This window comes from Amphiura filiformis, chromosome 1, assembly GCF_039555335.1.
Source record: "Amphiura filiformis chromosome 1, Afil_fr2py, whole genome shotgun sequence".
NCBI lineage: Eukaryota > Metazoa > Echinodermata > Ophiuroidea > Amphilepidida > Amphiuridae > Amphiura > Amphiura filiformis.
In genome coordinates this window covers 48,512,719-48,537,398 of record NC_092628.1, presented here as the reverse complement: position 1 = coordinate 48,537,398, position 24,680 = coordinate 48,512,719, and the positions used below count along the sequence as shown (strand labels likewise).

Genomic DNA, 24,680 nt, shown 5'->3' with positions numbered 1-24,680 from the left:
CTTCTTCTTCAGCAATCTATCTGGTACCCCTAGTGCTGCTGCTGCCGACCCCCCTCCAGATCTCAGGCTATGCAAGCCATATCTCTTAGGGTCTACTTGAATTTCTTTCAAGGCGAAATGTAAAATTTCTCTACATCTGCTATATGATAACTTCCTTTCTTTATCTGATATACCTGCTTTGATTTTCTAAAAAGAACAGGTTTAAAAAAAAATCTTCCGCAGATAAATCCAACTCTGCAAGGTTAATATACTTCTGCAACATACCAACTGGACAAGTCTCTTTGCCGGATGCAGCCACTACAACCCAAGCCCCTTCCCTGTACTGGTCATTCTTACTTTTGTTTATAAAAAACTTAACATGTGATGTAAATATTTTTACGTCACAAAGCCTGAGGTTAGATAACTCATCGTATCTAAAAAACCCTGCATATGCCACCAATAACATGGCACACATTCTGATATGCATCAAATTTTCACCTTGACCAAATTTACCCACGATTTTAAGAAGCATATCTGCTGTGATAGGTTCCTTTTGAACCACTGGCTTGGCTAAAATCCTTTTCAGCCCGTCTATAAGTAATTTCACAAACTTCATGTCACATGGATTGTTATCCACCTGTGGTGAACAGTCAAAGTGCCGCTTGATAGCATAATAGCTCGACTCAATTGAAGAGTACGGAACATTATTGTTGTACAAATGCACAAAGTACCTTGCTAATTCTTCATGGCTAGCAGGGAGGGACACAGCCCTTTGCCTCTACACCAGTCTTCCCATAATTTAAACGCTCTCTTGTATTTTGCAACCGTACTGTTGGCCCTTGAGGAGTCCAAAATTTTCTTCAAAACACCATTATATTCTGCTTCCCTGCACAATGTAAACAAAAAACAAAATATTATATATCTTCTCTGTCGCACAGGAAAACAATGTGCAATTATGTTAATTAGCACTATACAATCTCAAAATTATCTCCATCTCCAGTGAGATTTGACATACTTTTTGGGTTTACCCAGTGGATTTACAACTCCAAGAACTCACACATACAATGCCACAGTTACTTCTCTGGTTCTATCCTTACACATAGAACATGACTTTTCATATTCTGAGATCCGAACAATGACTTATGATTCCGACCTTGCACAAATATATGGGAAGGATCCGAAAATCTTATCACCTGTGCAACTATGCCTGCCCAACAGCTATTATGACTGAATAACAAAGGCCAAAATGGTGCTGAAGGCCAGTCTGGTATTACGAGCGTCCCATATGCCTTACAAACTTTCAAATGCTTGATTACTTTAGGCACTAAATGAATTGGAGGAACAATCCAATTGTTCTCCCCATCCCAACTGATCGAAAAAGCATCCACATGATTCGAACCTGTACACCAAAATTTGGAATTAAATCTCTCTAACTTAGCATTGAAGTTATCGGCAAACCGATCAATTGTGTGAGGACCCACACCTTGTCCATGAACTGGAAAAATTCCTTACTTACACCCCAGTCATCGAAATCGATTTCTCTACTCAGCTGATCAGCCTGTACATTATTCTCTCTTGGAACCCACTGGACTTCCAAATTGATGTTATTCTTTTTACACAGTCTGAAAATCTCAAGGCTTAAGTTTTGCAACTCTAGATTCATACTGCCCTTATTCACTATAGCCACTACACCTCTATTATCTGTGAACAATTTAACTGAATTGTCCTTAATCCTGGGCAGGAAGGCTTCTAAAGCCAAAAGCACTCCTTTCATTTATCTCCAAGTGGAGCTTTTACCTGTATCAACCAAATCCCATGTTTGGCTAAATCTAAGCAGTCCACACTGAGCGCCACACCCACTGCCACTTGCATCTGTATGCATAACAACCTGTGGTAAAGCATATTTCAACAAATATCTGTTATTTAACAAAACAGTGTTATTCTTCCAAAAGAATATCTCATCAATTGCACTACTGTCTGAAGGAATTTTGAATACCTTATCCCAATGAAACTGTTTTGTAACTTCATGGTACAGAAACCTTGATTTCAGCTGACTAATAGGACCCACAACAGGAAAAAGGGATATGATTTTACCAGCTAAGGAGGCCAAAACTCTAGCAGTAACATATGGCATGGATCTTAATACAGAATCAATACAGCCCAAAATATCAGACACTCTACGTTCTGTTACCGCAATTGAACCTTTCTTCGCATCCCATGTCAAGCCCAACCAATCTATTTGCTGAGTAGGCTTCCAATTGGATTTTTCCTTATTTGGGACCAACCCTGCGGCTAGCAAGTCATTCTTAACCACTTCTGAAGCAATCGCACATTCCTCCACCGTATTCGCTCTCACCCACCCATCATCTAAATATAATACCATACAAATTCCTTTCGCTCTCCAATGCTTAACCAATGGTCTCAAACTTTTTGTATAGATGTACGGCGCGGTTGCCAGACCGAAGGGGAGTACGGTAAAGGAGAAGTATCTAGTGCTGCCTTGAAAATCCCAACTAAAACTCAAATACTCTGTATGCTCGGCAAAAATATTCATATGGTGGTACCCCGACTTAAGGTCAAAGGAGCACATGTAATCTCCTTTCTGAAAAAACTCAAGTGCCACCCTCCAATCTTCAAATGAAACCTTTTCTTTCCACAAAAATTTATTCACATAACGTTAGTCCAAAATCAACCTCTTTTTGCCGGAGTTCTGAATTGAACCAGAAAGTGGATTAATAACATAAGGCATATTGAATCTCTCAATTATCAACCCATTGTCCAAAAGTTCATTCACTGCTGTAAGGACAAAATCTGCATGCTTTAATGCAGATTTATTATTCTTCAAGAAAACCGGTGTTGGTGTCGAAATAAATGGCAATTTATATCCGTCAGACACAATGCTTAATACTTCAGGGTTAGCACCTATTGAAACCCAAAATTCATACGCAGCTTTCATTCTGTCTTTCACAATAGGTTGCGAGTTTCCTTGTTCATATTCGTAAAAATTATTCATATAGAATAAGTTAGAATCGTACCCGCTCACTCTGTCCTCTACTTGTCCTGAACAACTTGCATTCGACATACTTGACGAGGCTATTTGCTCTCCTTCCCTGCTGGATTTCGGATTACCTATGGCAAAAATGTTTACATCGTAATCATTATCATATTATTATTACATTCATTATAGGTTCAGGCCTTGCATCCGAGGAATTTTCATATTATGAACTGTATCGTTTATCTCATTCATGCCTGTACACTCGAACACATGCTTCTTATATTTAAAAAAGGATGTACCTAAGCTTACCGCTTGCGTGTATACGCTGGCGAAGTTACGTAATTAATCGGATTAATTACCATAGCAATAGGTGAAAACAATTTTGAACATATCGCGCTTCACTACAAGCAAGTTACACTCATCACCTGTGTATGTCTGCAATCATAGATTTAATACAATACTGGTCTTTTCAAAGATACTAATCTTACAGGTGCAAGTAATCAGCATGATATGGTTCAATGAAGAGGTACCGCATGAACGTATCAGTGCAGCGCGGTATATTCAAAAATTGTTTTCACCTATTGCTATGGTAGTTAATCCGATTATTACGTAACTTCGCCAGCGTATATCCATGTCATACATGAGCAACTTGATCGATATGCTTCCTCTACACGCACGTACATTATAGTCTATGCCAATTGTCATGAATATCATACCTAACCGAATGCAACACTGTGTGCACCCAGCCTTGACACCAGCACAAAAATAAGTTATGCAGCTTATCTTTATTGCCCAATATTCACTCTGCACTCCCACATACCTTTATTATCCATATCCAACACCCCGGCTTCTCCCACAGAATCAACACTACCACTGCTGATGGGCGCTGCCATCTTTGCTGCCTTGTTGTGACTGTGTGTTTCCACTATTACACTCTCTTCTCCAGTGACCCATTTTGCCGCAGCCAAAGCACCTGTCAGAGGGGCCTGGTCGTCTTCCGTAACTCGTGAAGCCAAACTGATGACTCTGGTATTTATTCTGTGGGTAAGAGCCTCGAAAAAAGCTATTGCTGTCAGAAGCACTAGTATTACTAGCATCAGCTGCCCATCTCTTGCCCTGAAACGCCTTACCCGCTCTTTGCTTCCCTGAACTTTGCCTCTTGCGCTTGGTTGCCGCTCTGGCTTGCGCACTTCTGATGCGTTTCTCATCGTCGCTATCAGACGCCAGTTCCTCTTCCACGTACTCATCAATCACCCTCCACCCGTCGTTTGATTTGTCGGCCAGGCGAATGTATTTATTTCTTTTCTTAACGTCAGCTATTGCTTTTTGAACTGCGTCTCGAGCCACCGCCTCTTTTTCTTCTGTAATATAGCCCTCTAATTTGACTAGGTGCTCCAATAATTGGGAATTAAACTCAAATTGTAGGCGATTCCCTCTATATTTGAATTGCAGCTGAGCAGCTTTCTTCACTTGCTCCGCGGCACTCTCTATTGCCTTCTCACTCACCTCCTTCTGCTCTTCTAACTTTCTGTCAATATACCTCTGTGTACACCTGCTATAGCGTCAGACACTATCGCTGAAATGTCCTTTGCCATTAAAACAGCGCTAGCTTGTCCAGTAGCTGATGTTGATTGTTCCCCAGTAGACATTTTACTAGCATGTAGGCCTATGTAATACTACACTCAATGCCACACCCAATTCGATATATAGCAGAGCCAAATTTGGTATGACCGCTGTAGCCGTCTCGAAATCCGTCAGTGACTCACTCACGCTCTTACTCCGGCTATCGAACCTCCCGCCTCATCTGCATCATAAAGGCCCTTACGTCATCGCACACTAGGCTACCAATAAGAAATTCAAATCATTTGACTTCAAACGATATCCAGAAGCTGGGTTATGGTTTGATAAACTTTGCTCCTTCAACAAAATTATAGCTTTTTACGTTTTTACATTGTGTCTCTTTTTCCACATTGCTGGCAATAAATATCAAACAGTTACAATTGGCGGTCATTTCAAATCATCCCCAAGTCAACGAGGTTTAAGAAAGTTCTCTCATTGTTAATTGTTGGTTATGCATACCTGTATAAAATACAATGCCTGGTAAACCCACCACTTGAACAGGATTTAGCAAAAGCAAACAAAGACCAGAGCTATTAAAAGTTCTATAGCCATCTAAGGTAGAAGCTTATTACCCACTTCAACAATAGGATTATTGATTAGTTTTTGACTATAAAAATGAGACGGATGTCGGGCCAGCTTAAGTTACCGATGAATATGACCTTCGTGCACATTTTACACCGTAACTCAGAATACTATTTAGGGAATTTACGGCTCATTTGTGCTGCCGGGTCACATACATTGATCTAGATAATAAAAATCGATTTTTAGGTTGCTTCGACCAATAATACCTCGTCTACCCTTAATGATGGATTCTCTGACGATAACGCTTCTCACAATACATAAAAACCTTATAACGCCACCTATAGTAGTATTGGGGAAATCATTGTTCTGGTATTTTGACAAATAACTTGGGCAAATCTCTAAATATATAGTCACATCATAACTTTGATATTTGGACAATGTTTTTCAATGTAGCGCAATCTATTATCATGTGTTCTGCACGCCTTTTACATCCCTTGATAACGTTTTCAGGCCGCTTCTGGGATTCACGTCATCCAGTGGTGAATTGTGTTTTTGTGACCAATCACAATACATAAGAAAAATACATAAGAAATTTAACGCATGTTAAAGTATTGGCAATTTCATCCAATTTCGCGTGCAAGAATTTCATTTTACTTGTGCGACATTTCCAGACCCTAAATCGGAACAAAAAGCATTTGAAAGCTAAAAGTGTGCATTTTAAAAATATACAAAACCTAAAAATGCCTTTTTTACCACTCGATTCCTGATTTCACTTGGCAAGCCTTACCTTATGTTAATGTAACCCAACCAGCCCGGGGGGGCACTTCAATATGAAATGGATATAGGTGTAGGGCTGGCACTTTCGCACTAAGGGGCATTCGGTGAGGGCAAAATGTAAAAAATATGGGGTCATTGGGTGAGAGCATGATTTTTGGCATTCGGTGAGAGCAAAATGTAAAAAATATGGGGTCATTGGGTGAGGACATGACTTTTTTTTAAATGGAATCTTTGGGTGAGAGCCGAAACAGCGCCACAAAAACCTTGAAAATCGAATTTCTAGTTCTAAATGGCTCCAAATTTCATTGTTTTTCAAAATAAGTAACAAAATCAGTGAAAAATGAAATTTGTTGTTCAAATTGAACTTGTAAGGGTCTTTGGGTGACAGATTAAATTTGGATTAAATGGAAAAATAGGGGGTCTTCGGGTGACAGAGCATGTGTTCTTAAAAAAAATATGGGGTCTTTGGGTGACAGCGATGGTGAAAAGGGGGTCTTAACAGCCCTACATATGCGTCACCTCCAAAGTTGGAGTGCCCCCCCCCCCCGGGCCAACCAGCTTCTTTCGAATGTAGCCTTTGATCCTCTTGAAAAAATTTTAATACGCCTTTATTCTGCTTTATATAATACTCAAAATAAGGAGGATGGATCCTGTATTACATTTTAATGTCCTGTCCATATAAAAACAGTTGAGTTACAATCATTAGGTTCGACACAGCATGTTTAAAAATCGTTTTGTATGGGACATTTCGAGGACCATGGCGAGATAATTATCTTGCCAAGTGTCTTGTCGACATTGTGAGATAATTACGCCAACATGGTGAGATAATTATGTCGACATGGTGAGCCAATCTTCTTTTTTGGAAGTGTACATGGCTAGGTAATCTAGCTCACCATATCGACTTGATAAATATCAGTTAATTTGTCCATGGTAACATTATAATACCACTATGTCGACTTAACATTAGCTAACATTGACAAAATGTCTACTATTAATATAAAGCAAGATTATTATCCTGCCATCTGGTTTTGGCCCCACCTGTACTGCTAAAGAGCATCAGTAATTTGTGTACGTGCGTGTAGACTAGTTATGCAGTATGGCGCACCCCGGATAAAAACAATTTTTATCGTTGTGAAAACTCATCAATCTCAACAAAGATTAGCACGATGTGGTTTCAAGAATACAGATTGGTCTTCTTACTCCTGCTCTTTCTTACTGTCACCGCAATTGTTACTGTCTTCGCAACTGTCACCGTCACCGAAACAATACGGGTTGACCATACAAGTGATAATAATAACATGATAGCAAAGGAGGTAAAGACGGATAACAAAGAAGGTAAAGCAGGACGCGATTCTAAATATTATTCAACTGGTTATCATTCACACTTTTCATTTCATAATATTTACAATCTTCAGCAATAGATTATTTTGATAACATTCTTGTCTCGACCAATTAAAAAAACCCTTTTTGATCAGTATTACATGAACTGTAGCTTTACCGTTAGTATTGTCAGCATGCCTTCATGCTGTAGTCAGTGATATTGGCCTCTAGGTCGAGACATGTGCACCCTGTTTATATTACCCATACTTTTGGCCTGTCAATACGTGGCAAATAATGAGTACATTTACCCAAGACTTCCAGGTCAGCTGTTCCAGGTGCTTCTGAGCAACTACTGAAAGCCTAGTGTTGACTGAAAACCGCCCGTTTCTATCACAATCACGTCCGGTGTGAACCTATATTAATAGCACAGCGATGCGATTAAACAGAACCTTCACGGGGGGTTTAGCTGTCTGTGGTTGCAAATGACTGGATATGTCAAGCAGGTTCATGCAAATGTATGAGCGCGGTACATTCAAATGTATTTTCTGAATCATTTTAGTATGTACGAAGGTCGCTCCCCAGGTGTTGACATAAATTACAATGACGTCGTGAATGACCACAGTGTTTTTATTTTATTATTTGAGTTATAAGTGTCATGCCGGTTTGTTTCATCAAGATAATATAAGTGGCTAAAAATAGAAAGGTAGAATCCTGTTTCTTACTATAACTATATACAAAATCTGATTGTCGATATGTTTATCTTTGAAAATCGCAAAAATATAATCACAGTCACCGTACAATGTAGCACCGTAAGCATCGTCGCCATTAACTCTTTATTCATAGTCCCCTGGTAGTGGTTCGAAACCTGGTGTCAACTTTTTCTGTTATTCTTTTTACTTCGGTGCTATGCCGTTTTTCATGCATTTGAATTCCTTTTATTTTAAGAAACTAAAAGTATATTATACGAGTGGATATTCATACGTAGTGGTAGAAAAAATTCTTAAAGAGTTTAACTTCATAATTGATTTACAGTGATTTGGTACTGATTTGGTGGACACTGCTCTGCATTTTCAGTGGCCAAATTAATGTTACATGTAAGACACCCGCACTTTTGTATAACGTTTACAGAGTTGCTTGATTTAACTCATGTTCACGCCCCTGAGTGAAATTGATGGCCAAGTATCCTTAATTATATATTTGTAACATCGATGAATGTTACTATGATCGGTAGCATCACGGCAAGATCACAAACACTGCATTGTAATGATCAGTTGCACACGATCTATGAGGTTAATGTACTACGTCATACCCTGGGAAAGTGCAAGATGAAGAACATTCGTAGTACTTTAACAGTTTCATGATTTCTGCATACTTTGGAGCGGTACCAGTGGCGGATTTAACTGTCAGTAAGTCAGCAGGTGCTGACAATACAAGGGCCCCTTGCTATTTTGGCCCATGAGCCCCCTGCTCATAATAATCTATATTGGTGTTAACAAATATAAATGTCCTTTTCATGACATTTTCTATGTACCTTCAACTAGTACTCCTGTGAATGTCAAGTTCACAACATGTACATTTAGCCCGCATTTCACGCATTCCTCAGCAAGCTGTTTACCATGCTTACGTGACACACGAGGTTCACTGCCCGCACACGGCGCACAGTACATTTAGCGGGACATTTAAGTTGGTCCATGGCATAGCAGCGCAGTATATCATTCAGGCAAAAATGGACAATATTCATACAGTATATAACACAGCAGCAATTTTAACTCAACAAACTCTAAACAAATAAGTTAAATCCATGTTCAAAGGTCAAAGTCAAAGGTGACTGTGGGCAAAATCGTAATGAAACAAATATAAATTATGTGCCCGTGCAACACGCCATAATATTAATTCTCCGAGAGTTCCAAGTCGATCGGAGAAAAAAAAGTGTTTTTGGCACACCTTATTATTGTATAGCATATTATTGTGTTTAAAAAGAATTGAATAATGTCTCATTAAAGCAAATGGAAACAAAGTATGTAAACAATATAATTATGTATTATTGCAAATCATATAGGATAGGCTATTAAACAAAAGTAATGCAGTCCTGACGCAATGTTATGTCATTCCTACAAGCGTGTCGCCATAATAACAGAGCTTCCTAATACAGGTGTTAATAATGTGTTAAGGGATCTGGAATGAGCGTTTTGAGCGTTTCGACAGTATTTTTTGTGGGACATCAGAGCACATCAGACATATCGAATTGCATTCTAAATACGAAGAATGTCTTTCTGATATTAAATAATTTTCATTTTTTGAAATTCACGATATAATACATATTTTATGACAAATTATAAAAAATTGATATTTTTCACAATTTTGATATATAACAGTCCTCGACGTAAATTTTATAACTCTAATGATATATTCATTTCATACATTTCATATTGAAGATATGGGGTGGGTGCAAAAGCCCTATTTTTGTGTGTGTTTTGGGGAATAAAATCCATATCTTCGATACGAAAGGTCAAAATTTTCAATTGATCGACCGATTTTCATCACACCTACATACACTTTAAGTATAAATCATCAGATTTATAAAGTTTACTTCGAGTACTGTTAAATATCAAAAATATCAATTTTTAATCATTTGCCATAAAATGTGCATTACATTGCGAATTTCAAACAATCAACATTATTTGATATCAGAAGGACATTCTTCGTATTCAGAATGCAATTCGATATGTCTGATGTGCTCTAATATCCCACAATAAATACTGTCCAAACGCTCATATCTCAGCCCTTAATGCTTTTAAACTGTTAGTATATTCGTATATAGTGGACAATATCCATGCCATGACAACCATTACTGAGTTCCATGTCACAATTTGGTAAAATTTAATATAAAAGCCGGATATAAAAGCCATTAATTTTGTAAAATGCAAACATAAAACGTTTTATCCAGAATGTTATAATCTATCTGAATAATATTTGCACAGGTATCAAAAACAGAAATCATGGACAAAAAGTTATTTTGTTTATTTCTTTCGATCCTATATTTCAGAGTTGGTGCAAGCTGATGATAAAAAAGTAAAAGTAAAGTAAAATACTGTAAAATAGGGCATACTTAAAGCCATATTATAACATTTTCAAACAAAATAGATTAGCATTTATTTGCCATAAAATGTTAGCTGTTACTGTCAGATATGTCCCCTTTTAATTTTGAGCTGAACAACTACTGCAAAGCAAAGAACATTGGAATTTATTACCAGCGTACATGTCGCCAATACGTACCACTCCTTCACTAATAATTCCATCTTAATAATAAAGCTCCGGTTCCGGCGTTTTATTCAAAATCTCGGATTTTGACAAAACTACAGCACCTAGAGCCTTGATTTTTGCAGGGTATATTGGTTTAATAAAGTACAATTTAATCGTGTAAAAAAGGGAAAAATTCAGAGAGGGCGTCTTCCTCAGCAAATGTTATAATATGGCTTTAACATAACTTGTGTTAGTAATTCAATATTTTTGCTTTATATTTGCGCGCTAATTTCTACATCATAGCTTATGCTAATGTGTTTAATTAACAACACTCGTTTGTTTTTCATGGATATTAATCATTTCATTTATATTTTCTGTTATGTCAAAAACATGTGGTGACATTAACCTCTAATCGATTTTTTCCATATTATTTTTTCATATGTTTGCACTTCAAAGGTCATGTCTTAATAAATATCATTAATTTTAGTCAATTTGATCTGACAGGAGGCAAGAGTTTGTATGTAAAGCCTGAAGTGAAGCCGTTAGCAACATGCAAACGTGAGTAGAAATTAATTATATACGAAAGATGTACATGTAGACTTTAATTCTATTCCCGTCCCACCACCGTGTTGCGCCCTTGGGCAAGGCGCTTTGGCTCGCTTGCCTCACGCCACCCAGGTGCAATGGGAAGCTGTTAGTGATTGTCACAGTCGTTGTACTGATGAACCCTGCGCCAATTGTAGGCTGCAAACGTGGTTCCGACATATTCTAATGACGGCGGAATAAATGTTTAGCGCTTTGAGGCTGTTTACGGCATAAAGTGCTATATAAATATCTACATTTTTTTATAGTCCACACCAGTTAGCAACCTGGACAACCGATTATTTTGTTATGCAAGGCTCACTCAGTCATTTAATGAGGCAATACAAACGATCGAATTTGATGTTGAAATGAGCTAAATTTTGAGTTACACCTTTTCAATGTAAAATTAATTTTCTCGGCCAAATGAAAAGCAATCATTCTCATTTTTTCAGTAAATGTCAGGTCAAATTGTAGAGCTTGATACTGTATTTTTTTTCAAATCCTAGTGTATCATAGGCGTGAAATTCAGTCATTTCGTGTAAGATTTTCGATTTTGATAGGCTTAAACTCTGCCCGCGAGCCTTTTTTTGGATCAACCTTTTAGCTTTTTAATATAGTTCGCTAATGAAGGATTTTTTCCAACTTTCTAACGCACATCACCGTGAGCGATATATCATAGTTTTGTCAGAATTTCCGTTTTGATTTCACAACTTTTTACTGCCGGCTGAAAATTTTTCAAAACCAACGCGTGAAATACTAGAATTGTGGATCGATATCCCTGGCTTTAATAGGAATACCGGCATGGCTACAGTGTTGCCAGAACTTCAATATAGCAACGAATTTCCCAGGCCTAATAGCGCTCCTACTGATCATGTTTATGGCACGATGAGGATCTTTCATCACGTGAGTGATTAATTATTTGATTTCATCATCACCGTGATCATCGGACCAATGTGTTGAAATTTGCTTCTCCTCAAAACAACTTTGCCCAACTATCTTACATGCAATTGGGCAATATTTTAAACAAAACTTTCTTTTACAAAACATAATATTACGCTGTATGTTTTATGATCAAGCAAACTGTTTGGAACACACTTCCAAATAACCTTCGTAACGCCCCCAGACCTTCGTTATTTAAACGCCAGCTTAAAACCAATCTTTATAAATTGATTCTTTTTATGTTTGTTTGTAAATTTCGTGCTTTACGCGCTTTGAGTTCTTCATCAGAGATTGTGCCTTATAAGAACCATTCATTATCATTGTTAACTTAAACAGGTTTTTGTTTTTAAACAAAAACCTGTTCAAGCAATTATTTAAAATTGCTTGCCTAAAAACAGAATAACTTGGATGAAGGTGACTGGGTATGGTGCCTTTTGTTTGTGTTTGTTTGAAACTGCTTTTGGAAACGTTAAACCCACCGAAAGTCATAGGCCCTAATGAAGCAGCCAAAACAATACCAGGTTAAACATGAAAGTTTATAAAAACCTATTAAATAGCCTTAAGGAAAAAAAAAACATTTGTGGCAACAATAAGCCTTGCATTGAAAGTCATGGTTAAAGTGTGTTGAGTACCACCCCAAAGTCTCCCTACATACACCCCCACTACCCACCTCACACACCTCTGCACCCACCCCACCCCATAGGCCTACATGTACATGATATTACATAATAATATATAGCATAGCTATACATTTAGGTATAGCGCTTAATTATGACAAATATGGTTAGGCCTATAGGCCTACATGTCAAATTAAAAACAAACCCGAACACAAGTCTGAAGGGTGTAATGAAAATGGCAACCCGCGATGGGGGCGGGGGGGGGAGGTCATACAAAATTCACCTGGAGATAGGAGGGACAGAAGATTCAAATCCCCTATAATAACACGATAATTTTTCTAGGTTTGGACCGTGGATTTTCCCATGGACCTCAAGCGTGCGTCTCTTAATACGGACTAACCTAGGTAAACAAACAAACAGACAGACAAAATGGTTTTCATAATCATGGAATCCATATAAATTGAAATTGCAGGCTATCACGGGAGCAAATTTTTAAAATTCACCTCATTTACCAGAAACCCAATTGTGGATTTGGGCTATCAAATCGCTGGTCGGGCAATCTTTGCTTTTCAATGGAAAATTCTGACAAAACTATAATATATAGACCCACACGATGTGCCTTACAGAGGTGGGAAATATCCTTTAGCAAACTATATTAGTTTGAGACGCTAAAAAATCAACTCCGTAAAAAGCTCGCGGGCGAACTTATTGCCTATAAAAATCAAAAATATCACACTAAAAGGCACAATTTAGTGCTTAATTTTAACACAAGGATTAAAAAAAATGTATATCCAAGTACAAAGTTTTTAACTGACATTACTGAAGAAAAAAAAATATTGCTTTATATTTGACCGAGAAAATTGATTTCATCTCTGAATTGTGCTGATTTTAACATGTATCGATCGACTTTTAGCGCGACTAAGCATTTCTAAAGAATCGGTTGTCCAGGTTGCTGACTGCACACCGGGCAAATAATTATTTGTGTAGGCAGTAAACGTTCCGATAGAAATACGAACTGCAGCGAAGTACGTGGCTCTATGCATTGCACCGCCGGTTGCTGAAATACAAAATAAGCTGAATTTATACTCCGCGCGTGATGAGCGATTGGTATTTGACCAGTAGCTCGTTTTTCCAGGAGTTCTATCTCATCGGCTAAAATAAAAACCAATCGCTACCTCAGCGATGTAGTGTTAATTCAGCTTTGAGTTGTCTTTCTAAATCGCCGGGCAAAATGTCGGACAATAAGCATGATAAGCTTGTATTAAGAGCTTTGTTGCAAAAGCCCTACATCCACTTTTTGAAAAATAAATGTTTTTAATTGTGCAATTATTACTTGCTCGATTTGATTAATTTTGGTTTTGGATAAATTGTTGATGAATAGAAACTAAAAGAATAGGTTTGGTAAAATTTTCAAGCCTTGCTATTCATTTTATAATTTCTTTTATATCGTGCCTTTTGTGGATGTAAGGGCTTTTACAGCAAATAAAATTCACCCCTTTTTTAGAAACCACCTTTGCAATCAATTTTGAGCCCATTTTTTGCACTACTAGATCAATATATCATTGACGCCTAGTGCCTAGAAACACCAATAAGTCAATTTCTAGTCCAGGGAACAAGTTATATACATTCCGAAAGGCTTTTGTGGCACGTTAATATATCTGTATGTTAAGATCAACTTTATACCATACTGTATGTTCGCCCTTTCTTTGCAGGTGTTCCGTGTGTCTGCTACGACAATCTCGATTGCTTTCCTGTGCGACCAGAATGTGGGGAAAATAACAAAAGTCCTCTACCAAATTCCCCCTCCGATTTGGGCACAAGGTTTTTGCTGTTCACATCGAAAAAACCCCAAAGCAGCCAACTATTAAACTACAGTACGATTGGATCCGAATTTATAAGAGCTGGATTTGATACGGCGGTAGAAACAAAAGTACTTATTCACGGGTTTACCGATAACGCCGATAGCCCGGCTGTTAAGAGTGTTAAGGATGCATTCTTGAAAATGGTAAAAAGTTCATTAAAATATATCTTTTTGTCTGTCTGCCTGGGACAGACTGCCTCTGTTTCTGTCACTAACCTCACTCCTGCTCCCTCCCCCTTTCTCTCTCCCAATGTCTCCCCTCTCTCCCCCTCCCTCCCCTCCCCTCCCCTTCCCTCTCTCCCCTCCCTCCCTCCCTTCCCCTCCCACTCCCTCTCTAATTCAATTCCCGCTCTGTGTTATGTTTACTTCTTCTGTCTCAGTCCGTGAATGTCTCCATTCCGGTCTCCTCTCTTCTATTTGCTTCCGATTTGCCTTTATAGACGATTCTTATAATTGGCACCTTTTCGCCGTTGATGGCGTTTCCGGCTCGGCTAACTCCAATTTAGCGGAACGGAAAACTGAAGGCGAGGCAGATTGACCAGGAAGAATATAAACAAAAGTTTCTGATGAACATCAGTTTCAGAAACGTGAGTATGTTTTAGTACTTTTTAGATATGTGAGCTGCAAACGAATATGCGCAAAATGAATTTTATGTTATCAAGTTACGTACACATCGATAATTAGTATAAACGGAACTGCCAATCATTCATATGCAGTGTTTTCTTTGTGAATTTGCGAAATGACACGGGTGTCGAATTCGTCAGTTATACGTCAAACCGATCTTTTAAACAATTGAAACTTCCTTATTCTTTGTGGAATCGACGTCATTAATATCTGAAAAGAGTGATTATCAAGTTCTGATTTTAGGTTTGAATTGTTGATAGCCTAGTGCATGTCAAATTCCGCTTCAGCCAGTCAAAAAGAGAGTTGCTAAAATGTCTCAATCATGTCAATGCGCATCTACCACAGTATAGCACTAGCTGCAGGCAGTGAGTGCAGTCATATGCAGAGCTTGAAAATTGATTTTGTAAGGGTGTAGCTAGCATTCTAGGGATCATTTTCGTACATCACAATATATGTCAGCTATTACTTGAGAGCTCTAGCTTACAATTTGCACACTATAGTTCCGCATTCGATGCTAGAGTACATTGCTGTCGTTTTTCGGACAGACAGCGTTGACATTATGTGTTATTATTGTGTTAATGTTGTGTTAATGTTGACATTCGGATGAAAGTTAATTTAATGAGTCATCTGTATCTTTTGATTAAAATTTGCCTATTTTGAACAGTCTAAAATTTTGTTGCAGTGCAATTTAAAGGAGTGTTTCGTGATCCTAGCATCCTCTTTTTATGACATTTTTCAGTACATATCCACGAAAAAGCCTATTCCCAAAATTTCAGTTGATTCCGATTTTGCGTTTGCGAGTTATGCATGATTATGTGTATTACACTGCTCCATAGACAATGCGTTGTAATTTCGTTCTGGTGCACCAGAACGAAATTCAAATTTCACGATATCTTTGCAAAACGAATTAATCTGCAAGAAATATTTTGTACATAAACATTATGTAGCCAGAGATTTCCAGTGATATAAAAATCTCAACTTTTTTTGAGAACAGTCGCGGGATGAGGCTGTGCCTCACGAAATGCCCCTTTAAGCAACATTTTTGATGTGATCGCCCGTCGTGATCAGCTGTATTCATGGGTGTCAATCCTCAATATTGGGGGGACAGAGGGAGATGGGGGACGTGTTGCCAGTCTTTTTTACTTGTATTTTAAATTTTACTTGGATGATCCAGTACCAATGTATAGGCAAAGTACATTTTTCAGGAAATTTTTTGCCATTTCAGGATTTGTTGACAACTCTGACAGGCATCTCTGCCCCCTCGGCAAAATGACAAATTTTTAGTTATTTTCCGCCACTTTTTGACAATTCAGGCCGATTGTCTCCCCTACTTTAAGCCGGATTGGCGCTAATAACTGTGTTTACTTCTGAACTTCCATTGCTTTACACGGTGTCATGCTTCAGCGAAACCAACTAGATTTTGAATACAATGGTCTCTAGCCTCGAATGTGAAGATATCGGTGAGCATATGCATGGCTAGACTTCTCGAGCAAGTCTACTTTAATGATAAGTTGTAAATTTTCTTGGGTAAATGGGCATGTTTTCTGTTGCATGTGTATATTAAAAAGAAATAATTTTTTCACTCTCAGTAAACCAAATGTTGTGACAGAAATATGACAAAAATTGTACATGCAGTAGTACACATGTAGAACTGAGGCTGATAGTCACAAAATGTTTTTTGTGTTGTCAACATACAGCATGTGACCAGTGAAAATGATATTTTCAATTTACATGTAAAAAACTTGTTTGACAATGTGAAAGAATAAAATATCTTATTCTATTTCTTTTCAAATTTACAGGTTGCTGTGGTAAGCCAAGTGGTTGACTGAAGCCCTTTTTTTGTTCCAGACTCTCTTTACAGCCATGGATTTTGAATACATGTTCATGAAAACCTTAATATCTGCAGCTATCTTTGACGTACAGCCATAGCTAGATAATCTATCTCCGATAACTTCAGCAGCAGCACTATGCAGTTTACGGGGTTGAGTCTTCAGCTACCTTTGATTACATGTATATCTGTCACCGATAACTTCAGCAGCAGGCAGTGACATAGAGTATGTGGCTCTGGGTGAATACAGGCTTGAATCAAGGCTAACCATTAACAAAGACCAGGAAACTTTAACTTACAGGAATCACCTGGGAGTGAGCAATATGACTATGAAGTCCTGTAAAACACTTTAATTTCACGGCAACTTAATTTGGCGAATTGGCAAGAAGTCATGTTTTTGTGGCAATTTAATGTCACAAATTTGCATCTTCTTGCTATGTAAAACCATTAGAAATGAACTACTTAGCAGCAATGTAATTTAGCGTTTGAAGGCGCTAGTGAAATGAGCAAAATTGCTTGCAAAATTAAGTTGTTTACAGTATTATGTGTACACTGGTGTACAGCAGTGTAGTGTCATGTGTGGCAACAATAAACAAACAACTTTTGAATTATTGTGTTCCAATCTAGAAACTAAATCTAAGCAGTGGACTGTAACAGCAAGTGAAAAGGAAATATAATTATTATAATTACTTAATTGCATTATTTGTGGAGCAAATCAGTGTTTTTGGGTCCAGTTATATTTTCTGACATATTTTTACCACACTATGTTTAAATTACTTTACACCAACTAAATTGCGTAAAGTTTACACAATGATGACCGAGTTCCCTTTTTTACCCCGCTGATGTGTAAATTTTATCAAATTCATGCGGGTACAGTTATTACCCACTGTTGTGTAACTGGGTTTACTTAGAAAGGGGTAAAAGCTTTTTTACACAATATGGTTGTGCAATTATTTTACCCTCCATTGTGCTGTATTTTACATAATTCTGTGTAAAGTTTACACAACAGTGTCCAAGTTCCTTTTTACCCCATTGATGTGTAAGTTTTATCAAATTCATGCATGCAGGGTACAGTTTTTACCCACTGTTGTGTAACCAGGTTTACTCAGAAATGGGTAAAAATATTTTTACACAATATGGTTGTGCATTTATTTTACCCTCCATTGTGCTGTATTTTTAAACGATTATGTGTAATTACTCGATCTGCAAAAGACACAATAAAGATAAGAATACAATAACTTGTGATAAACTCCAGAACTTTTATTTTGCTTCAAAACTTGAAAAAAAGATCATATAGGAATATAACATTGACAATAAGCTATTGGTGGGTCAAACAGTGCCCAAAATTTTAGGGGGGGCAAAATCAACAAATTTTGCGCAAAATTACCGCAAAAATATAAATGGTGAAATTTTTGTAATTTTGGGTTTTTACTGGGGGTAACGGCAAGAGTTCTGACTGGGGGAGTTTCCCCCTCATGCTCCCCCCCCCTCCAAAAGTGCAAAGTTTTTGGCTGACTCTGCTTTAATTTCCGTAGTCAATTTTGTAGTCAAGACCTCTATGTCCGAGACCGAGACCAAGACCTGCCCATCCGAGACCGAGACCGAGACCAAACCTTCCGAGACCAAGACCACCCCTTCCGAGACCGAGACCTCTAAGTTCCGAGACCAAGACCGAGACCGAGACCTTGGTTTAATCCCGGGGGATACTCAAGTTTGGTTTGGGAAGGGGTACTGGTGTGCCGCTGAGAATTTGAAAGCGAACCCATCATTGTACCAACTTTTCAAGAAATTTGGACCCGCAGTTTAACTTTATTTGTCTTAATTTTTACAATTGTTCCCTTAAATTTTGAGCAAATTTCATAAATGTTGGCTACAGTGGAGGCAAAATTAGGCTACATGTGTGAAGGGCCAGCGCGTGAAGCAATTGAGCAAATTTTACCATATTTGGGCCCAAAACACAGTGTTTTTCGTGCTGAAAAGAAGATGCACACTGCACAGGGCAACTATTTGTTCATCTATTATACGTTTGTGGAGAATATTCCCCTTGCAAAAGTTAAGTGGGATCCTCGCTTCCGCCACCTGCCCACCTATGTTTAATCATGAACTTAAATTGGAAGCTCACATACGAACATGCTCAAGTTTATGATTCATTTATAACTTTTTATAACTTTATAAAAAGATATCTGTATCTTTATTCTTAACAATTTCTTCAACATTCATTGAAATTTAGGATAAGGAATAAATAATGAACAACAACAGAAAATCATATATTTTTCTTCAGGTCTCGACAGGTCTCGACCAAAAAAACGTTCGAGACCGAGACTTTTGAGGTCCGAGACCGAGACTTTTGAGTTCCGAGACCAAGACCTTGACATCCGAGACCGAGACACTGCAAAACCAAGTCTCGAGATGGTCTCGAGACCGAGACCTGGTCACGAGACCTACAACACTGGTGGAAAGGGATGTGAAACATTGCTCCTAGCTTGGGCTGTTTGAGTGTGTAGGGGTGGGTTGGTAGAAATATGTGTGGGGGTGTGTATGTGCACAGAATACCTTGTCCACCACAAAATAGTTTGCCTGAAATCCTTGTGAAGTAGCTTTTGATAATAAACTGTGCATCAGTATTTTTGTACTTAAATTTGTGACTTTTATAATATGAAGTTTTTTTGTACTTTTTGTGTCTTTTATCCTATAAAAGACACAAAAAGTACAAAAATACTGATGCTCAGTTTCTAATACTCATATGACTCTAGAATTTTGCGCATTAATTTTAAGGAACATTTTTGTCATCACCCTTTTACTCACAATTATCACCAAGCATGTGGATCCAATACTTTGGAGAGTCAGTGGATCAGGAAGATAACACTCTGACTGAAATAAGTGAACATTTCACTCTCCAAACTCATGGCCCTTAAATCATACCTTGAACACTCTTTCAGGATTGATTTTCACTCTTTAAGGAGTAGTTTTAACTCTTTTAGGAGTGATGTTCACTCCCTTTGACCCTTGTCACTTTTTTGGAGAATGAGTTTTCACTCTTTCACATTAAGAGAGTAAAAAACACTTCTAGCTTTAAGAATGCTTAGTGAATTACATATAGTGTCACAAATTGATGGGGAAAAACAAGGGTTTACCTTTCATGACAAATGATTCTTTATGTCTTCACTCTTTCATGATTTGCATGATTTGTATTAATGTAGTCCATGAACAAATTTCTCACATGATGCCATGAAACAGTCACTCTGCTTTATGTTATAATTTAGAGTCCACTCATTTTAAAAGTTCACCTGCAAAAATGCACTGTTGCAAGCCCATTAGCCCAATATCACACCATGGCTACATGTATCTATTTGATAATGTCCATGTCCTTTTACACCACAGCTACCAGGTATGTAGGTAGTCCACTTGGTTCCTTTACCCATCAGATCCCAGGTAGTCCAACTTGAATGTCTCTCATCCAAGCTATATATGTACAGCCTGTCTCAAAAAAATTGTGCAAGTGAAAAGCGCCCTCTGTGGCAATTAGAAAATACCGCTGTGACATAATGCTTACATCAACGTCAAGGACATAGTCTTAGCTCTCAAATGCCGTTTAGTCTGTTCAATTTGCTTGTTTTAATCTCGAGATATGCTTACTTAACAACGAAAGGGTAAAATCACAATTGTGCCACTTTTACTAGGGAAGAGGGCTGTACATGCAAATCAATGATAGCAAGAGTTCCTTCGTGAAATCAAAAGAATGCATCAATTACACAACAATACAACATTGTTTTTAATGTTTTATCATGATAAAGGTATAATGATTCTCTTTTTCCACTTACGACAAATTAAACGATAAATAAATATTTCACATTCTGCTGTAAAATTAAATACATGTGCATGTCAATGATTTTACCATGTTAAATACTGTTCTCTTTGTCATTCAAGACATGTTAAAAGACAAACAAAATATTGCACACTTATAGATTAATGAACTTTGACAAGTTCATGAAATTTTACAAATTAATTAGACAAAATAATGCACGCGCGCTGGTGTTGATGCGTTTAATGCACGAGCCCCGAAGGTGGAGTGCATTAGACGCATCAACATCAGCTATCATTGATTTACATTGTACAGCCCTATTCCCTAGTAAAAGTGGCACAATTGTGATTTTACCCTTTCGTTGTAAACTAAACATATCTAGAGATTAAAAAGAGCAAACTGAACAGATTAAACGGTATTTGAGAGCTAAGACTGTGTCCTTGACGTTGATGTAAGCATCATGTCACAACGGTATTTTCCAATTGCCAAAGAGGGCGCTTTTCACTTGCACAATTTTTTTTGAGACAGGCTGTAGTTGCAAAACTCTCTTCTTGTATAAGATCAAAAAGGATATAAAAGAAACAAAAGAAACATTGTTAGAACAGGGCTCTTGAGAGAAAAACAAGTGAGTATGACAATGTGTGGGTTTTGAATGGGATTTAGCAGCATATCCTCATACTCGCCTTTGTACTGAACATTAATGTACCCCACGGGATGCTGACAACACAACTGAATTTGATGTCTCATTTTCTCATAGATCTTGATGATTATTAAAATTCAAGGCAGCATCAAATCCCCACATGTAACATGAAAACACAATATTTTGAAATGTTGCAAGGGCAAGAGTGATTCTTTGTGGTAAAATTTGTTTTTTGTGCAAATTCGCATGATTTTTAACAATTTTGCACGTTTGCGCAGAGAAGGACAAAATTTGTGGGATTTCGCCCTGATAACTGTGTAAAGATCCGCAAAAATGTGTTTGCCAGAGAACGAGCGCATACATATCACGAACCATTTGACGCGAATGAGCGTAGGAAGATCACAAACATGCGAAACTGTGTATGCCGCGAATGAGTGCAGATGGATTGCAATCTTGTGAAAGATCAGCAAACCCTCATGTGAAAACCATGTGGCCGTACTCGGTATCCAATTGATACTACATACAAATACACAAACACACTACACACTGACCGCTGCTCTGTATATAATACACTAAAGTGCAATAATTATGTGTTCCCCTGGGTTGGTGAATTCGCAAAATGACCAGATGCCAAAACTCACTTGCCCCCCCCACTTTCGGCTGTGCCAGCAAATCTTCCCCCCCCCCTTTTGACATGCCAAAAAACCTTTGCCCCTTCCCCTTTTGGCGTACGATACCAAAATATCTCTTCTCCGGGGTACACAAAATTATTGCATCACCCCTAAGGAAGAAGAAGATGAAAAGATGCGCACGCTGACTAGCCAAGGTGAAAATGTAAATAATCCCCTAATAAGGCTTGCTCGAGAAGTCTAGCCACGAATTTGCTCACCGATAGCTTCACATTCGAGGCTAAAGACCATTGCATTCACTTCGCATTACTCGTTGACTGCCGATAAACGTCCCAATAAATCGGACTTAGTCACCGGTCAGTTCTCATGATAGATATCCATGGCTAACGATGGTTAACTATGAAAACATGTTAAAGGACATCAAGAAAATTTTCTAAGTTATTTATTTTGAGCTCTTTCGAGTATCGACGAGTAATGGATATATTCTGTAGATTTAGGTTTTGTCTGTGACTGCTAATGTGAGGCCGTCGTAGGTCGTCCTCGGTGGGTGGGTGTAGCTCTGTCCTGGCAAGAAGAAGTTTATGTTCGTTAAGTCATCCGACCCCGGGGCCCCCCTCCAGGGGTCATTTGAGGTCAAATGACTAAAAACTGTCATATGGGCATGAAACTAGGTCGTACGGGACTCAAACTCGGTGGGTGGGTGACGTTCTGTCCTGGCAAGAAGATGTTTATGTTCGTTAAGTCATCCGACCCCGGGGCCCCCTCCCAGGGGTCATTTGAGGTCAAATGACTACAAACTGTCATATGGGCATGAAACTAGGTCGTACGGGACTCAAACTCGGTGGGTGGGTGTAGTTCTGTCCTGGCAAGAAGATGTTTATGTTCGTTAAGTCGTCCGACCCGGGGCTCCCTCCCAGGGGTCATTTGAGGTCAAATGACTAAAAACTGTCATATGGGCATGAAACTAGGTCCTACGGGGCTCAAACTCGGTGGGTGGGTGTAGTTCTGTCCTGGCAAGAAGATGTCTATGTTCGTTAAGTCATCCGACCACGGGGTCCCCTCCCAGGGGTCATCTAAGGTCAAATTACTAAAAAGTGTCGTATGGGCATGAAACTTGGTAGGTACAGTCAACATTTAAAGCAGCATTTTTTGAAGGTCATTTTGGGGTCATCCAAGGTCACCACGGGTCATCTGAGGTCAAATTAGTAAAAGCTCATATATGGGCATGAAACTTGGTAGGTACAGTCAACATTTAGAGTTATAAGTTTAGGTCATTTTGGGGTCATCCAATGTCACCCTGGGGTCATCTGAGGTCAAATTAGTAAAAATTGTCATATGGGCATGTCACCATCAGCCTGGTAATCGCGCCCAGACGAGAACCGCCAAATATGGGTAACCGCCTAGTCTATTTTAAAACTGATGCATCAATGACTATGTTCATCATGTCATATAGAGGCCTTGCATGCGACGTATCATCCCGTAAATATGGCGGACTACTCAAATGCATTCAACAAAAGCATGATTGCAATCTACCGTGACAGTTCGTCTCACACACATAATCCTGCACTACGATCAAATAGGTTGATGACAACATTTGATTGAATGGACTGCACTCCGCCATAACTACGGTGAAGGACACCGGTTGAAAACCTTTGTTTGGAGCCAATCAATAATTTCATGCAGGGCCTCTATTGTATCATTCTCACATAGATATAGAAATACTAAATTTGTTCACTATCTATATTTTTACTTCTAGTAGAGCTCCAATCTAAGGGTTAAAGTTATGTTTTAGGTTAGGTTAGGATTTTTTTTAAAGTACCCAGTACGGTGAACCTTATGGTACAAATGCGCGCGAAAATTTTAGCATAGGCCTATTGAAACTAAACTGGTGAAATATGGGACAAAAGTGGAATAAATTCGCGCAAAGCGCTAAAAATGGCATTCTGTGGCTATAAAATGGCCAAATATGAGGTTAATTTCGACACAAACCAATACACAGGCGTCAATATTGGGGGTGATTATATTGACCATCCCCTGGCAAAATATTGTGGCATTTATCCCCCCCCCGATCGACGCCTATGTAATTTCGAGCCCTGTGACTCCATCGGTCTCCCTCTCCCTCTCTTTCCTTCCCCCCCCCCCTCCCTCCTTTTTTTTTCTTCCTCCCCTATGCGATACGTAATCTATTTCCTCTTCTTTCTATATCTAACCTCCTTGGGCCTACATATTAGCAGAGCCCTGACACTGAAAAATTTGCATGGCAAAATGACCCGTCTCCTCCGCAGCCAATTTGGTTTCGCTCCATCGAAATCAAGCTGGTCACGGAGGAGACTACCCTCCTTGTGTTTGTTCATTTGTGTATGGAGAGCCCTTTTGGAGTCTATAATGACTTAGGCTACGCTCTCAGCTAGAGTCCGACGCTGCATTGTACTAGAAATACCTTTTTTGTGAAATCGCTATAAAGCCAATCGGGAACACGTATTCGTTTGGAAAATATAGCATTAAAATTAGTATCACCCTTGAGGCCCCCGTGCAGTAGAAAACCTGAATTCTTTCATTAAAAGGAAATGAAAATTAAAAAAACACGGATCTACCTGTGCACCTATAAAATGGGCACAGCAATTTGTCTCAAATATGAATGAATTTTAAGAAACATACGGGATATGATGAACATTGACCTGACGCCATGATAGTAGGATCTA

At 38.5% G+C, this 24,680-nt stretch overlaps 2 protein-coding genes across 3 annotated transcripts in view; one reads left to right on the top strand and one right to left on the bottom strand.

Annotated features, from left to right (window-relative positions):
• Nucleotides 1-219: 219 nt before the first annotated feature.
• On the bottom strand, nt 220-4,328 carry LOC140148164 (uncharacterized). Its single transcript, XM_072170029.1, has 4 exons — nt 3,795-4,328; nt 3,015-3,108; nt 1,777-1,867; nt 220-865 (listed from the first exon to the last, which is right to left on the bottom strand). Exons 1-4 carry the CDS (start codon nt 4,219-4,221, stop codon nt 851-853), a joined length of 627 nt encoding a protein of 208 aa, XP_072026130.1. The 5' UTR covers nt 4,222-4,328; the 3' UTR covers nt 220-850.
• A 2,643-nt stretch (nt 4,329-6,971) lies between these two features.
• LOC140148147 (pancreatic lipase-related protein 2-like) overlaps nt 6,972-24,680 on the top strand; it is a 28,761-nt gene continuing 11,052 nt past the window's right edge. The window contains exons 1-3 of one of the 2 annotated variants that reach the window (XM_072170010.1): nt 6,972-7,228; nt 10,961-11,014; nt 14,307-14,599. In XM_072170010.1, the coding sequence (XP_072026111.1) occupies nt 7,060-7,228; nt 10,961-11,014; nt 14,307-14,599 (516 nt within the window). In that variant the 5' untranslated portion in view covers nt 6,972-7,059. The remainder of the gene's footprint in view (nt 7,229-10,960; nt 11,015-14,306; nt 14,600-24,680) is intronic. The other variant, XM_072170018.1, reaches the window with a different exon arrangement.

Excerpts from the sequence above, each read along its gene's own strand:
- LOC140148164 (XM_072170029.1), bottom strand. The coding sequence starts at position 4,221 with ATGAGTACGTGGAAGAGGAACTGGCGTCTGATAGCGACGATGAGAAAC. Across the intron at positions 3,109-3,794 it reads GTTGGATATGGATAATAAAG|GTAATCCGAAATCCAGCAGG; the intron begins GTATGTGGGAGT and ends TTTTTGCCATAG. Across the intron at positions 1,868-3,014 it reads GTAGAGGACAGAGTGAGCGG|GTTGTTATGCATACAGATGC; the intron begins GTACGATTCTAA and ends GCTTTACCACAG.